The sequence below is a fragment of the Pieris brassicae genome, chromosome 10 (assembly GCF_905147105.1).
Source record: "Pieris brassicae chromosome 10, ilPieBrab1.1, whole genome shotgun sequence".
Taxonomy (NCBI): Eukaryota; Metazoa; Arthropoda; class Insecta; order Lepidoptera; family Pieridae; genus Pieris; species Pieris brassicae.
Window position 1 is genome coordinate 7,673,783 of NC_059674.1, and position 16,236 is coordinate 7,690,018.

At 34.2% G+C, this 16,236-nt stretch overlaps 3 protein-coding genes across 4 annotated transcripts; all 3 read right to left on the reverse strand.

Moving 5' to 3' along the window:
- Positions 1-88: 88 nt before the first annotated feature.
- Positions 89-2,284, reverse strand: LOC123715309 (mitochondrial ribosome-associated GTPase 2). Its single transcript, XM_045670270.1, has 6 exons — positions 1,940-2,284; positions 1,702-1,828; positions 1,331-1,458; positions 962-1,148; positions 506-592; positions 89-404 (listed from the first exon to the last, which is right to left on the reverse strand). The coding sequence occupies exons 1-6, from the start codon at positions 2,201-2,203 to the stop codon at positions 112-114; spliced, it is 1,086 nt and encodes a 361-aa protein (XP_045526226.1). The 5' UTR covers positions 2,204-2,284; the 3' UTR covers positions 89-111.
- Positions 2,285-2,393: 109 nt separating this feature from the next.
- Positions 2,394-9,996, reverse strand: LOC123715308 (zinc finger protein 675-like). Of its 2 annotated transcripts, none has more exons than XM_045670269.1 (15): positions 9,805-9,996; positions 9,476-9,529; positions 8,790-9,068; positions 8,349-8,451; positions 7,864-7,979; positions 7,100-7,228; positions 6,753-6,841; positions 6,389-6,511; positions 5,260-5,370; positions 4,976-5,096; positions 4,371-4,453; positions 3,824-3,941; positions 3,333-3,437; positions 2,893-3,027; positions 2,394-2,463 (listed from the first exon to the last, which is right to left on the reverse strand). In XM_045670269.1, exons 1-15 carry the CDS (start codon positions 9,919-9,921, stop codon positions 2,407-2,409), a joined length of 1,740 nt encoding a protein of 579 aa, XP_045526225.1. In that variant the 5' UTR covers positions 9,922-9,996; the 3' UTR covers positions 2,394-2,406. The 2 variants fall into 2 exon arrangements, with proteins under 2 accessions (XP_045526225.1, XP_045526224.1); XM_045670268.1 differs by having other exon boundaries at positions 9,422-9,529.
- Positions 9,997-10,457: 461 nt separating this feature from the next.
- LOC123715079 (atrophin-1-like) lies at positions 10,458-14,175 on the reverse strand. Its single transcript, XM_045669898.1, has 4 exons — positions 14,164-14,175; positions 13,977-14,070; positions 13,686-13,781; positions 10,458-13,453 (listed from the first exon to the last, which is right to left on the reverse strand). Exons 1-4 carry the CDS (start codon positions 14,173-14,175, stop codon positions 10,728-10,730), a joined length of 2,928 nt encoding a protein of 975 aa, XP_045525854.1. The 3' UTR covers positions 10,458-10,727.
- Between the last annotated feature and the right edge of the window lie 2,061 nt (positions 14,176-16,236).

Here is a 16,236-nt window from a genome sequence, read left to right on the forward strand (position 1 = left end):
TTTTTGCCAGAGTTCCTACAATAAGCGCCTTATATAAACCAGTAAATACATAATTCAAGTTAGTAAATGTGCTCAATAAAACCACTCATTTCCTACATACAATCAATTTATTTATACCGAATCATACATTTTCCTGATGATTCCTAACAATTCTTGTAAATTTAACCCAGTTTTCGCTGAAATTCCAATGACATTGAATTTCTCCCTAATTTTGGGGAGAGATTTTTTAACTTCAGGGAGGTCTATTTTGTTGATGACAACACACCGTTGTCTTTCGTTCAAACTGACGTTATATTGAGTAAGCTCATAGTTCAATGCTTGATATTGTTCTAGTGGATCGTTGCTTCCATCTAGGAGAAAAATTAGACCCTTGCATCTTTCAATGTGTTGTAAGAATTGTATACCTGCAAAACAGTTATAAAAAGAAATTGTATATGTCCCATTGGACATAATATATCCAAATTAAATAATAAATTATAATATCAGACATAACATAATGACATACCTAATCCCTTATTTTTATGAGAACCGGGAATGAGTCCAGGTAAATCTGCGATTGCTACTTGTTCGTAATCATCATATGGTATCATTCCTGTGATATAAATAATTAGATATTTAATTCTGACCAAACACATAAATTTTATTTATTCCTTTGGTAGAATTTTATATAAGAATCTGTTCTGCGGTGATAAACTATACAGTAGTTTTCGTTGTGATACACACACTTGGAATGCTTACATAGCTGAAACTATTCTTTGTTTAATTACCTGGTAAGTATTCATAATATGAGCACTTTACACCACTAAACAGTGAAAAAAATACAGGAACAGAATTAGAAATAACATTCATATATAATTTTTTGGATGTGATAAATATGGGTCCACTACATAAGTTTTTAATTGTGTAGCCTTTGCCTATATCCAGAAGTCTATTTGAAAGACATGGTGAATCTTCCTCTTACCAATGTGTGGTCTTAGTGTAGTAAACGGGTATGGTGCTACAGTGGGTCTAGCTCTTGTCACTGCTCGTAATAAAGTACTCTTTCCAGCATTTGGGAAGCCTATAAGGCCCACATGGGCCATTGATCGTACTTCGAGGAAATATTGGACAGTCTCACCGATGGCTCCATATTCAGCTACATTTGGAGCCTGTTAATTTAAGGTAATCTTTTGTTAATACTGTTTATATTTTAAATACACAAACAAAAGTTTTTAAAATGTTAAATAATAATTGTTACTCTGTGGGCAGTTTGGAGTGTGGAGTATCTGGTAACTGGAAATATTAAGTTATGCTGAAGATGGGCACTTAAACAAAACAAAACTAAGAATACCTGTTCTGTATCTGTCAAAAAGAACTTATTTCCTCTACCTCCAGCTCCACCTCTAGCAGCAATAAACATTGCTCCTTCTTGTTCCAAGTCACAAACCACAGACCCATTGCTATCTCTTATTAGAGTACCTGTAATTAAATTTTACAAAAAAATTAAACATATAAAACAAACTATATTTGTAAATCATAACAGAACATTTATGATAGATAAATTAGGCTTACATTGTCACTTTGTCCTAATAAAAAACAATTATGAAGAGCACAATAAATACAACTTAAATTTTTGCTAAAAATAAAGTTACATACATTGAAATGTCTCCTAACTGGGATATTGCTTACACTGTAGTAGAGAGCAGCACTACTCAATCTTACCTAGAGGTACACTTATGATAACATGTTGAGCATTCTTGCCACTGCAGTCTTTATCATAGCCCTTTTCTCCGTCTTTAGCTGTTATAACTGAAGAACAATGATTTAAACTTTTCTTTGTATGAGTTGCCTGAAAATGCGGAACATTATTACCAAGGGGTAAATTAATTATACGAAAAGTATTTGTTTAAATCTGAAAAAGTTGTTGAATGTTTTATGTATACTTCCTTTGTATCCCTACCTGAAATATAACGTGTCCTCCATGCCCACCATCTCCGCCATTAGGCCCAGCATATTCCTTGCACCATGAAGACAAGAAAGATATGCAACCATCGCCACCCTTACCCGCTACAGCTCGTACTCTACACGAATCTACATAAAATTGCACTGTTGCCCGAGTTGACTTTGGCTTCAAACTACGTAAAGCTTTGGGTTGGTAATCGCAGTAATTGCGAATTTGTTTCGTTGATAATTTTAAGTGGCGTAAAACAAATGATAGACTCATTTTTAAGTCTAAAATACATTTTTGGGGTTAGGTTTGTTTTGACTGAGAAATTGTTGCCAGTGTCGCCTGGCTGTCACTAACATAAAGTATCATTGTCAAATATTGACAAACGTTAATAATTCTACATAGATTATCTGCCGAACCATATTATCTCATTATTTTGGATTTTAGTTTTAAATAAAACGCAATGTTAAAATAAAGTTTTAATCTGTAGGAACTTCGATCCAGTTTGAGTTTGCCTGGGCTCGGCTACGGTTTAGCTGAAAATAAAGCAGGAATTAAAGGATTGGTAAAACTTGCATGGGGCCGTTACTTTATATCGTTAGCGTTATAGGGGGGCAGGGAGGGTCCTTGATTTTCTTATTTTTGATGACATGGGGTGTGGGGGTTATGATGACATCTAGATTACGTCAGAAGTAATTATTTATTTTTTACAAATATGAAAACACACTGTCAGTCAAAAGAATTAAAGATAAGAATAAATCCAATCTATTAGATTATTCTTAAATAATTGTAGTGAATTTGCTTACGTAATGTTTGAACTTGAATTTTTTCATTACGGGCGTATCAGATAGAATGAAAAAATATTTATTAATGTTCACGATAAATAATTAGTTATGTTATGTTACAGTAGCCCTACCACACTACATAAATTGCGATTTTTTCTTTAATCAAAATATATTTCTTACCTTATGCTTTAAATGTACGAGCTTATTGTGGTTATAGAGGGCGCTCTCGTAGCCAAATGCGGCGGGACATTTCGTACAACGGAACGGACGCTCACCGCTGTGCATGCGCAAGTGGCCTTCTAGACTTTTCTTTGTCTAAAAAGTATAATAACGAATAAATACTTTTGACTACCTAGTGATTATTTAAAATACACTTTTACAAGATAAAAACGCATTAAAATATCCAACACATATTAACTGGGTAAAAGTATTTTTTTTAAATCTCACTATATTGTTCCTTTTCTGTTAAATTTGATTATTTCATAATCATGAGGTATGTATAGAACTACTAGCTGATTAGGGACTATAACTACGGGTATTGTCATGGTCGTTCAGCTTTTGACCTTCTTTTATACCTTACCCATAGATATATATATAGGTATATATTGAGTTTTACTCACAGTATAAGCCTTCCCGCACATATCACACACGTGATTCCGTGACGTCACGTGTTGCGCGTGTATCGCTCGACGGTGGGACCTTAGCACGGCACGGGACGAACACGCCTGTTAAATACATTAATAACTTTATGACGAATGAAGGGGCTGTACATCCCGCTATAGTTGGCGTAATAAGGGAAGAAACCAGAAAAAATCGAGTAACATTTTGACGATTCAGAGAATTTGAAAATCGATATGGTTATATCGATTTTAAACTGTATATGGTCACACATTTATTCGATACAAATTCATTAAAATCTATTTATTGATTTCGGATTCCATTTAACCCTCTGGAAACATGTATGAGTTTAAGGTCATTTTGTTAAGGTTTTACTTTTTAACAAATCTATTTATTGTTTGACTTCATTCACCGGTGGCACACAAGTTTAAGAATCATAACAATCCTTGTGATATTTTTGTAGCCCTTTCTTTAATTTGATAGTTTCACTTACAAAAGTGCACCCAGTGACGGGACATTGTATATGTGTTATCTTTAAATGCACCGCCATGTTGTGTTCTTCAAGTCGCTTTGCCTTTACAAATTTTTTATCGCACAATTTGCAAGCGTACCTAAAAAAAATATATACATGACTACACATAAACCTGGTTTTGAAATCGTTAAAAAATACTCATAGTTTCACATAGAAATTTGAATTTATAAGAATATATAGTGGCGTTAACGGGAAGCGAATAAAGAAAAGCAATGGATAGAGAACCCGTGAAGAAGTTCTAAAAAGGCGTAACAAAAATAATATAACAAAATAATTTAACTATATTGCAAACAATTATATAGATTGGATATGAACTGGCTTTATATATAGTATTATTTTTTCAGGCTTATCTGATGTAAGTTATACCGCCCATGGACACTGTCAATCCCAGAGGGCTCGGGAGTACGTAGGTCTATTAGGAATTGGTACGCTCTTTTCTTAAAGGACCCTAAGTCAAATAGGTTCCGAAATACTTCAGTTTACACAATATTATACCTAGTAAACTTACTTGAGCTTATCTGGATCTATATGCTTGAGATTGTACTTCATATGTTGGTTGTATGACATTTGATTTTTGAACGTCATGTCGCACTGGAATATTATTCCACAATTAATTCAACACCTTAAACTGTTGTTAATGTTTGATCTTTGATTTAGGAGTACGATATTAAATTGTCTAAAATCTTTGAGATAAAAGAACCCAAAAACCCCCTTTTTTGAGTTTAGATTTAGTTTTTGTGACTTATGGAGAAGTGATGATCGAAATCAAACTCCAGGACAGAGTGAGGATTAGACAGACTAAGACAAATTATTTAGAGTACGTCATCGTCGATGCGACTAATCTGTGATCGTTTCGTGTCAAGTGACTGTCATAAATGTTTAGACAATAAGATTTTTTTTATTTATTTATAAAGATATAAGTGTCATCGGACTGTCAAATAGCTTATTGCAAGCTTTTTCCGTTACTTTACGCTGATTTAGTTCTCATGACTAAGGAAAAATAATTTTATTTTTAAAATATCAAAGTTAGTCCACCCGGAAATTGTTTGCCTACATAAAGTACACTGGACATATTAATAACAGAACACATAATTTCTATAGCGGTTTCTATACCTGATAGCAATACATATAGGCCGGCGACTGATGCGTCACTAGGTGTATTTCCATCGCCTTCTTAAATAAAAACTGCTTCCCACACTCACTACACGAATATTCTTTTACACCACTGTGGATACTAAAAAACAATAAAAATTGTGTGAAAAAAAATATTGATAGATTTTAAAAAAAAACTATCAATATATTTCTGTAATTTCATATACTTGTCAAGCAGTATAGTTGAGAAATACAAACAGGTTTAATTAATTTGATTCAAATCCGTAAAATATATCAGAACTCACAACAAATGTTTTCTGAGAGATGTCTTATCCCGAAATACTTTATCACAAAGTTCGCATTTATGCTGACCGGAGTGGACCTTTTTGATGTGATTTCGTAGTTTGCCTAATGTCCTGTAAATATTCGTTTTTGTTGCTTGGTAACACGTAACATTAAATATATAAAAATGAAATTAAAAAATCTAGATATATAATGAATCTAAAGTATTACACGCTATCTTTTTTTAAATACATGACAATAATAATATGGTCAACATAAATGTTACCAACAATTAAAAAATAAAAATAGAAGAAAAATTCCTAGTAAAACAGCGGATTAGGTATCAGATAGGAAAAAACAATGCTTTTTTTTAAATTGAAGGGTTTGCAGTTCAGCACGGGCTGTTTTGAGCTACCCGGAATAGGCTTTTCCCGCCACTGGCGCAAGGGCGTCTTTTAGGAGACTCGGACCTTGACACGGGCCGTCGCTGGGTGGTGATCGCCTGGAGGCCTGGACGGAAGCTCAGCTCACTGCAGTGAGCGAAGTACGTAGTGAAGGACCCTTTCCACCGGGGAGGAAAGGGTACTTCACTACGAAGGGATTTATAATCCTAATCTATGCTTTGCCGCGAAGGCTTTGGGCCAGTCAAAGGTTAGTCGTCGAAGATCCTCCATTTGGTAATACTATTCCTTCAACCCGGTATATACAATCCGCTAGGTAGATAAATACCGCATTTTAAATGCGCCAACCGCCATCTAGTGATTGTAATGAAAATTAACTAAGGGACCGTTCAAGTTTTATGTATCCAATAGTAAAACGTTTCGTGACCATCCCCAGTGATTCTTTATACCTAAAGCTTACCATTATGTGGTATAAAGTACTGGAAAGTGGAAAATAATATTAACAATAACGCGTAATTCAATCCCCGCCCCGCATCGTAACGTTTTACAAGAGGGACCCCCCTGCCAAATTCGTTACGTAATACTTGAATGCTCCCTTATCTATTAGACAGTATTGCTAATACGAATTAGTGTTAATGTAAAAACACTAGTTTCATCGGCATAACTGTAAGTGTTACCTGAAATAATAATTATTACTCTAAAAGTATTATTTAAAAACTCGCGTAAACCAGAGACAATAGAACAGACTCACGTGTCCCGATGTCCGCACATATTACACGTGTGGGTTGGCGTCGGTCCCGCGTGATGTCTGTGCACGTGATCCGCGGCTACGCTTGCACGGGACCAACTACCACCGCATACAACGCAACGCCATCTATTTATACAAAATCAAATCCGATAAAACAGGACAGAATGTACATATAGTATTTGATTTCTTTGACAAGTGCGATAAGTATTTGGTCATTTTGTCAGTTGACATTTAGCTTGGCATTCAGCGCGTTTATCACTTCCGCATGTTAAATATGTATTCGATTTTGACATCAATAAAATAGGCTATCTTTTTTATCACCTCATAAACCCGGTATATAATTGTTACCACGGATATTAAATCCTACCTTACTCGATGTCTTCGCCGATGTGAGGCCAGCGCCTGTTTGTCTTTACATTGAATATGACACGAGTCACATTCCACACTACCCACGGACTGAAAATTTAATATTTTAAAGTACCCTCTGTTATTAAACTATTATTACCTTTTCATTACGACTTTGCATAATAGAAAAACAGTTGGTTCATGGTAGATTGTAATTTATTTATATTTATTAGTTAAGGGATACCGCCTTTTATGGACACTCTAAATACCAGATTTTTTAAATGGCGACGGTAATACCAATTTACCAATTGGCGACGAATGTCAAATGTCACTGTGACAGTTAAGAAATTGAATGCACGCAATACTCACCGGTTGATGTTTCTTCATATGTTCATCTAGTTTACAAGCATGGTTAAAGCCAAGTGCACATTGGTGGCATTTGTGGGCGTGACGCACGAATTTCGGATTCTGTAACGTCGCTTGACGCTCACTTTCCACCTGAAAGCGTACAACCGTTTTTAACCGACTTCATCAAATTCATTCGGCAAATTTTAATTTGCGCAGACAAGACATGAACAATTAATATTATTAATTATTGTTAGTCCATTTTAGAGTCAGTTATATAATAAATAATATATAGAACAAAATCAGGTCTGCCTTACATGGTGTATTAAAAGAAAAATCAAACGCTCTGACTAAACAAACTTTTCAGATGTATATATAGATATAGCTATACATACATACAATATAGATGTAGTAATAAAAAACAATTTCTATTTTTCTTACATTTTTGTCGATTTGGATAATTTTGTTGTATTTTTATTTATTATTTATAATACAGTAGGATGTGAAGTTATACCTCCGCTCATGAACACTATACTGCCAGCAGGGTCAATTCGACTTAGGTCCTTCAAGAAAAGATTGTACAAAGTCTTAAAAAGGCGACAAGCTCTTTGGCATTGAGGTTAGGTTAGCTCTATAAAAAAAGGCTCCTAATTGTGTTTTCGTCCTTTAATATTTAGAAGCATTTTTTAAAAGCCTCCTTTTATTGGTGTTCAGAAATGTACATTCTGAACTTTCTGAATTTTTATGAAATGACAACACCAATTGTGTGGTAAAAGCAATAAATATACCTCTTCCCAACTTAGCAACACCATTTCGAGGTGATCACTATTGACATTCAGTTGTTGAAGCTTTTTCATCACTCGGGAATTTATCACAACACCAGATGCTTTCTCTCGTTTCTTGGCTATAATATAAATCTATTCTTATTCTACAATTTATACAAAAATAAAAATATTCGCGTACCACAAATGGCAACATGTACATTTAACTTTTAACAAAAAAATCTGTTTAAACCTAAAGAGTGTCATTTCGCTTTGAGTGGTCAACCAATAAATCTATTAGAAGGCAAATATTATGATAAAATGATTATTCTTTAATTTAGTAAAAAGTTACCTTTGCCTGAGGAATTTATTATAGCATAAAAAGAAAATATTAGTTTTCCTCACTATGGTTACTTAGTTACCACAAGTTATAAAGTATAATAAAAACAGTGTTGGAAATTGTACCCCAAATCACTAATCTAAGACTTGTTACTAAGCCAAAACTGACTCACTCTCTTTCTTGATTTTCTCCTTTGTCTTTATCTTTTTATTCCGCAGGGGTTCCTCATCTGATTCATCAAACTCTTCAAGAGTCTTAACAATATTTTCATCTACCTGAAAATGAAGGTTGTGAGAGATATGTAGATTAACAATATTTCATGATATAGTGAGTGAGTGAGAAATATTTATAAAGACCCTAAGTAGCCTTAATTTTAAAGCAAATTAGCTTTCTTTATTTGAGGATTGTAAGTTTAATAGACAGCTGGTTCATCATAGTGGCTAACAGTGTCATTAATGGTACATGTGGAATTCAGTGCTATGTCTCAATTTTCGATGACAAAATGAAGCTTTAGGAATTATATAACTGAACTATACTCCCCTGAACTTATAAAAAATTTTGTTTTAATAACCAGCTTTTTTATATTTAAAAATCAGAGAAGAATGATACTTACACTTAAAACATCAATACACTCTGTATCAACATAATCAAATTCAGTCTCGTAATTATGGCTAAATAATTCACACTTTACATCATTATTTTTATGTAAATCAGTTTCACTATTGTTATAAAAATTATGAGAAATATCCTGTTTTGAAATATCTTGCATTCCTAGTGACTTATACAGAGATTCATCTTCAGTTTTAACATCTTTGTTCTCTATTTCATGACTTGAATAATCAATTATGAGGCATTTAGTTTGCTTTAGTTTTGATAGTGAGTGGTTTTCCATCTATAATAGTATAATTATTGTTATTAAAAAAATATTTAATATATTGACATCATTGCACTGAGAACACTATATATAATCTATGTAAAGTTAAAATAATTTTGAGAGTCATACAGAACTGAGAATTATAGGTCTAAAAATGAATGCATTAAAGTATAATCCCTCTATTCAAAATTGTATTCAAAGGCAAGACTAAGGGTAAGATTCAGAAATAAGACTTACTATGTTTTCTATATGTAAAAAAATGGATTTGGAAATACTTGTGATACTAAAATTAGTCTTGCAATTTAAACAATACTATTTACATAATAGATAATAGATATTATGATAGCAAAGAGAAACATATATAAACTAACCAAATCTAGCATACACTTCTGTGCTTTTATAATTTGTTTTTTAAACTCCTCTACCTTTCTTAACACAGCACAACATTCCCAACACATCTTTATGGTCTTCACATCAATCTATAATTTCAACAACTGGGATTAAGAAAATAATATTTAATTAGTCAAGTATACATTCATGGGCTTAGTATTGAAGGGTTTCCGTTGCCAGCAAAATAATCATTATTTCAGTTTTAATGTATAAATATATTAAATTTAAAAAAAAAAACTTGCTTTCTTTGCCTTTAGAATCATCTTTTACCTCACCAAATTATTAGAATTGTGGGAGTTTAAGCCTTCAGTCTTTTTACTATGTGTTCCATTTTGGTTTATTAAAAACAAGTTTTGGAAATTACCTGAGTTCCAAGTAGTTGGGAGTATAAATACAAAAATTCATAGCTAAAACTTTTTAGGACACGATCTTTACTTAAACATCCATCACATATATTTCTTATAAAGGAGTTTTCATTCATATTAACTAAAAATCTTATAAAGGAAACAAGAATTATTATTTCGAAGATTTTATGCAAAAACTTGGCACTATAACTAGGCAGTTGGCAGTAAAAGTTAAAACATAGTTTGTTGTTGTTTGTTGGTTTGTCGTTTGTCATTTGCCGTTGATGTCTGACAGTTTACAGCTTGTCAAAATAACTTTCAAACATATACACTTAGTGGGTATAAGAAAACTTGAAGCGGGATGAGTTTATTTTACAGTAGAAGACTTGTATTTTTATACTAAAACCTGCCCCAATAAGAGAAAGTTATTCTGTTGAATACTCTAAAGATATTGAAAAGCCTAACCTTAAAATTGGACACAGCAGTGTAGGCCTAGAAAATGAAAATACGGTATTTTATATTCTTAGCTTATTTATTCGAAATAAATTAATACCAAATCCAATACTACTTAGAATTAGGATTAAATAAATAATATTAATCTAGTTTATTTGAAGCCCAATCAACAAATTCTTAAAATACAAGAAGATAGTGTGAATGGGATTCAAATCAATAGATGGCGTTGATTACAATAATTAAATATGAACTTAACTAAAATTAAATATTAAGTGAAGATATTTAACAGTGAAATGGCGGCAGTGAGCAAATATTGTCTTTTCCTGTTCGTTTATGTTCTTCATTTTCATAATGATGTGTGAAATAGCTTTAGAGAAATCAGATGCCATAATGTTTTAAAAGTAGTTTTAAAGACCTAGATTTATTTTATGTTTAGTATGTTCAATTAAAGCTCACTGGTAAATAGGACTAGAGACTTATACACCGCTTTTCATGACTTTTTCTCGTTTTTATCTTCACTTATACTCGTTGCTACTGATATTTCCGTCACTGTCTCTCTGTCCTTCTGATCAAAATATATTGCTACATCATTATCGACATCGTCAACCTTATCCAAACTCACGCCCGGTGGTGGTACGACTATTTCATGACGTATGGAGTTATCTGTTCTTAAATCGCACTCTGTGTGATCACTTTTAATGTGTACTTTATTCGAGCTTTGTGTATCAAGATCCTTGCTTTTTGTTCGGTCTATCGGTTCGTATCCGGCGGGAAGAACTAAACCGTCTTGGTTGAAATTCGGTTGATAATTCTGAATTTGAAACACTTGTTTCTGATTTACTTGTTGATTTGGTATTTGCGGTTGTTCTATTGCTTGAAGGATGCTCTGAAGAAGACCTTCGGAAAGTAACTGCTCGTGAGGAATAATTGGTTTACCTTTTCCCTGAGATGACTGGATTTGTACGGAGAATGATGGAGAATTGCTATCAATGGGTATATTAAATGTGTCATGATTTAAACTCTGGCTTGATGTAAATATTTTCTGCTGTAATTGCTTTGTTTCTTCACTTAAGTTCTTAATTTTCTCAGACGTTTGATAGATTTGATCAGAAACTGATTGTATGGAGTTTTGTTTGAAGTGTTGTTTCTCGTCTAAAGACTTTCCGTTTTGAACTGTGGATCTTACAGTTTTTTCACTGTCTATATGATTACTGGGTAATATTGTTTGCACCAGTGAATGGGATGCTGTGGACAAGTCTTTACTGTTGTAGGAAACTGATTCAGCACCAGGTGCTGGAGTGTTAAATGCATTTTGTGGTGATAGAAGCACTTGTTTATTTTTTAATAATGTTGCACCTAGCGAGCTTAAACTAGCTACGTATTTCGATGCTAAGTCAGCTGGAATCTTTTCTCCTGATTGAGCAGCTTTTAATATGGCTTCATGATATGGACAGTGCTTCAAAATCGCGGCTGCTTCTAAATTGCTCAAATTTGCTAGTATATTACCATCCAGACTTGCTGTTACAGCATTTGTACTGGAACCAGAGGCTGTATTATCACCTACAGTATGTAGTGGTACGGAATATGAATCTATGGGGGACCCATATAAGTTGCTCGGCTGTACTTGGAAGTTCACAGGATTACCAGCATGAGGAAGGCTGTAGAGGTTCGTGGGCTCTATTGATAAAGCTAGATTATTGACTCCGAAATTCCCAGTCTGCTGATTAATATCTTTGACTTCTCTTACTGGTGGAGGTAAGTATGCCGGTCCCACCTTTAAATGATCGATGCTGTGATGGTCTTTATGTTGTGATATTTGTCCTATTTGCTGAATCAGACCTTCTGGTACTGACTCTCTGAATTTAATGGGATGTCTGGGGCCATTTCCTCCTGTGTTTAATGAATGACCACCACCAGAGACTGAACCGTATGGAATTGGTAGGTTAGAGGGAAGTGGACGCGGTGGGGCTCCATATTGGCTACCTGGTGGTACACCATATACACCAGATGGTGGAATTAAACCTTTAGCTCCTTGCTGACGTATGGACACGGGGAACGATAGTGGTTCTGGTGGGCCGTAAGCGTCTGTTGCTTTCAGGTTCGGTAGATTTTGAATGAAAGAGACATCTTGTGGATTTTTCTCGGTGTAATGAGCTTCAAATACCGTTTTAGATTGGTCAATGTGATTTGAATCCCCTCCCACAATTGCGTTTAAGTCAATATTTGATAGAGCGTCTTGATGCACTGTAGAGTACCCTGATGATATCTGAGCTCCAGAGAATTGCGGAACTGATTGAATACTAGGCAGTGACTGAACTTCTAACGATTGAATAACTGGTGGGGGTGGTGGCGGTGGTCCGTACTGGTCTAGATCGATATGACCTTGGATATTTACGGAATGATCTAAGTTGTCAATTATAGGTTTTGATACTCCAGGGATTGGTCTCCATCCATCGTACAAGACATGAGGGGGTGTTGGCGGCGCTGGAATACCTGGATGTGGAGGTCTAGGATTGGGATCCGGTTGTGGAGGTCCATAATGACCGATGCTTCCAAAGTCTTGTACTACGACTTGGTCGTTCTGTCCGATTGATCCTAATGGTAGACCGGGAGGGCCGTAGGAATCAGAAGGTACGGGGAAGTTCGGTTTTAAGTTTACAGGGAGATTAGGGAAGGGAGTTCCATATATCGGCGCCGGTAGGTCGACTGAACCAAAGTTTGTCCCAATACTGGTCTCAACAGTACTGAACGTTGAACCAACGTTTGCGCCAATGCCAATAGTACCAAAGCTTTGGGGTAAAGGAAATTGTACGTTTTGGACATCGAGTGGCGCTCCGTATGTAACTTTCGGGGGACCGTACACGGGTTTAGGAGGTCCGTAAATAGGCTTAGGGGCTCCATACACTAGTTTGGGGTAAGAGATTTTTGGTGGTTTGAATGGTGTCCCATAGTTTATCTTTGGGAGACTATGTTTCGGGGGTCCATAACTCTTCTTTGGAGGGCCGTAAACTGGTTTCGGTGGTCCATAACTGATCTTTGGTGGATGAAATTTTGGTGGGCCATAAATGGGTTTTGGCTTGATCGGTGGCGGCGGTCCTTCGTAGTTTTGGTTGGGGAATACCACCGGGGCAGGAGGGCCGTATGCACCCGGAGGCGTGTCTAAGAATATCGTTTCCGGTACTCCATAGACCGGGACTGGTACAGGCGAGTCTGGAACTGCAAAATTATTAAGCTTAATAAAATCACATTAAGAAAGTGACTCTAAGATACATGTTCAAGAACGTCCATCAATCTAATTCTAGTACTGTTATACCACTTTCTTAAACAAATCCGAATTAGGCAAATTTTACAGAGCTTAAAACGAGACTGAATTGTGATACTTCCGATAACACAATCATTCTAAAAAAAATAAAGTTTAATTCATTATTTCAAAAGATATCATACTTACTACTATTAATAATATCCCTCGGAGGTCCATATGCATCGGGAGGTAGAGGTTCGCCATAGGAGTTTGAAAGTCCCTCTCTATTTTGCGCTTGGGGGCCTGAGAAACAAAGAGAAGTTGCAGGGTTACCTTAATTACGCTATAAACATATCTTAACCATACATATATTGTTTTTTAACTATGATTGTCTAACTGGGAATCGAACGTAGAACTTCTGCTTCTGCTGTTGTGAGATGTTGTTCAACATTTTACTATATTTCAGATGCTAAATTGCCAAATGTCCAATTGTCTCACTTTTTTGGGAACCTTCAGCTACAAGATCCTGTTCATCTTTAGAAACCTCTGGCGTGTCCTCCGCAGCTACTGCCACCAGCCACAGCACCACCAACTATGAACAAATATTTACTTCATATATTGAAATAAAAGAATAACAATAAAACACATATTTTTTTATAAACTAATAGATAGATATATTCTTTGCCTCAAAATGCATGTTTCTTGATTTTATTAAAAATATTCCAAAAAAAAAAAATACATCTGTGGACACTTTAATTATATATCCAAAAAATATATTTATTTTATAGCAAACTAGCGGACCCGACAGACGTTGTCCTGCCTTAACAATGAATATTAATTTTTAATTGATATAATAACTACATGACATTTTCTAATTTCTAAATTAAAAGTCTAATTTTCCGTGAAATTTTCTTGACAATAACAAACACAACAAAAAAGGAATCAGCGACATCGGTCCAGCCGTTTGTGTGATGCCGTGACCAAGGGAAATAGGGATTCCTTTTTATATTTATAGATAAGCTACCCTTACTGACTACTCCATTATATAACATTTATATTATATACAAAACAATACAACATTGAACAGTATTGGACTCTTTCTTACAGTATATAGGAACTTATAAGAATCAAACCTTTTGTCAGTTCACAGTACTTTCATTATTTCCATACATTGTATATGTGTGCCCTCTTCGAGAGGTTAGTTTTCAACGAGGGTATGAATAGTAACAGTGGTACCTCCTAACATAACCATCAGCACCCTGAAGCCTAGGCACTGGAGCATTGCCGGATTATTTTCCTTTCCACGCAACAACTTTATTAGATACATGGTAAGCGCAATTTCTCGGCGCACACCAAGTTCAGTCCAAAATACCTATTATGAATAAAGAATACCTGACCGGGTAAAATGAGTATGAAATGGTTATGTCCCTATAGGAATGTGGATTAGGTTCATTATTTAATGATCCTCCCTACTCAGTGCTTAGTGTGCGTTAGACATTTACAGTTGACAGTGAGTAGTGCCATATTAGTGATATAGCCTCAAACTCCGTTTTTAAAGAGTTTTTTTAAAAACCATTTCTCAAGTTAAACAATTACAATATTAAATAGTTCAACTTAAATTAGTTTAAGTCATCATCATATATCCTTTAAATCAAATGTTATTAATCGCGTAAAAAGTATTTTTTATATTATTTGTTTTCTAACATTTAAACCGAGTTTTAGCGTGTCTGACATTCTAACGATGTCACTCTCATCACTTCCGAGTGAACCAATTAGTGCTGCTATAAAAATTATCGATAAATATATGCGATATCGACCATTAATATTACTGGTAAAAATACATCATTATCATTATTTTGGCAAGACAGGATTTTCTAGACTTCTTTTTGGGTACTGATTGGTTAACATTTTAATTTTAATTAATAAATTTCACTTTAGATTTGGTATTGACGAGGGCTAGATTTAAGTGCAGTAAAATTTTATTGTCTCTGTCGTTAAATTTACCGAATTATATTAAAATGAACACGTCTTCAATTTATATCAGTTAAGAACTTAAAAACATAATAACAGTTAAGCATGTAGACAGGTGTTGTATTTTACCCTTAGTTGGTAGGTATAAATTAAATTTAAAGAAATATTAATAATAAATAGTAACCAATACATCCATTACAATTCGCGAGAATCCAAAATAACAATGAAGAAAATTAAAATATCATTTTTTTAATTAAATTAATCACTAAAGTACGTAAGTATATTTCCTACTAGTTGATTAATTAATTTATATATTTATTTCATAATCCTGGCTAATATAAATTATATAATAATTAAAAACAATTATGCTATAGATATAGCCAAAGATGGGATACATCATATTTACTAAGTGGTTCAAACATTTACAAAAGGGAAATATCAATCAAAAATATTTAATACCTAATTTGACTGTGTTGTATGATGGTGTGAAAGCCATGGTGTGTATGTGGGGTGTGCTCATGATGCAGGTCATTTAGCGTTATGGATATTCAAACTCAAAATATGTTTATTCATTTAGGTAAACAATGACCGATACACTTATGAACACTTATGATGATGAGTGATACACTTATGAAGGTCAAAAAGAAGTTAAATTAATTGTAAATTAACATTTTAATCGCAAAGTATTGAGTCATATAAATTGTTTGAACTGGAGCAAATCAATCCCAAGGATCCTCATTCATCATCATTTAAGTATTCGTCAAATTTACAAAAAGCTTTATTGGTT

What these genes read in the sequence shown, in the direction of transcription:
- LOC123715309 (XM_045670270.1), bottom strand. Translation starts at nt 2,203, where the DNA reads ATGAGTCTATCATTTGTTTTACGCCACTTAAAATTATCAACGAAACAA. An exon ending in TATCATAAGTGTACCTCTAG is followed by an intron (nt 1,459 to 1,701) that starts GTAAGATTGAGT and finishes ATTTAATTACAG; the next exon opens with GTACTCTAATAAGAGATAGC. An exon ending in TACACTAAGACCACACATTG is followed by an intron (nt 593 to 961) that starts GTAAGAGGAAGA and finishes TTTATATCACAG; the next exon opens with GAATGATACCATATGATGAT.
- LOC123715308 (XM_045670268.1), bottom strand. Translation starts at nt 9,921, where the DNA reads ATGAATGAAAACTCCTTTATAAGAAATATATGTGATGGATGTTTAAGT. An exon ending in CCTATATGTATTGCTATCAG is followed by an intron (nt 4,454 to 4,975) that starts GTATAGAAACCG and finishes ATAATATTCCAG; the next exon opens with TGCGACATGACGTTCAAAAA. An exon ending in ATAGATCCAGATAAGCTCAA is followed by an intron (nt 3,942 to 4,370) that starts GTAAGTTTACTA and finishes TATTTTTTTTAG; the next exon opens with GTACGCTTGCAAATTGTGCG.
- LOC123715079 (XM_045669898.1), bottom strand. An exon ending in AGCTGAAGGTTCCCAAAAAA is followed by an intron (nt 13,782 to 13,976) that starts GTGAGACAATTG and finishes TTTGTTTCTCAG; the next exon opens with GCCCCCAAGCGCAAAATAGA. An exon ending in GAGGGATATTATTAATAGTA is followed by an intron (nt 13,454 to 13,685) that starts GTAAGTATGATA and finishes ATAATTTTGCAG; the next exon opens with TTCCAGACTCGCCTGTACCA.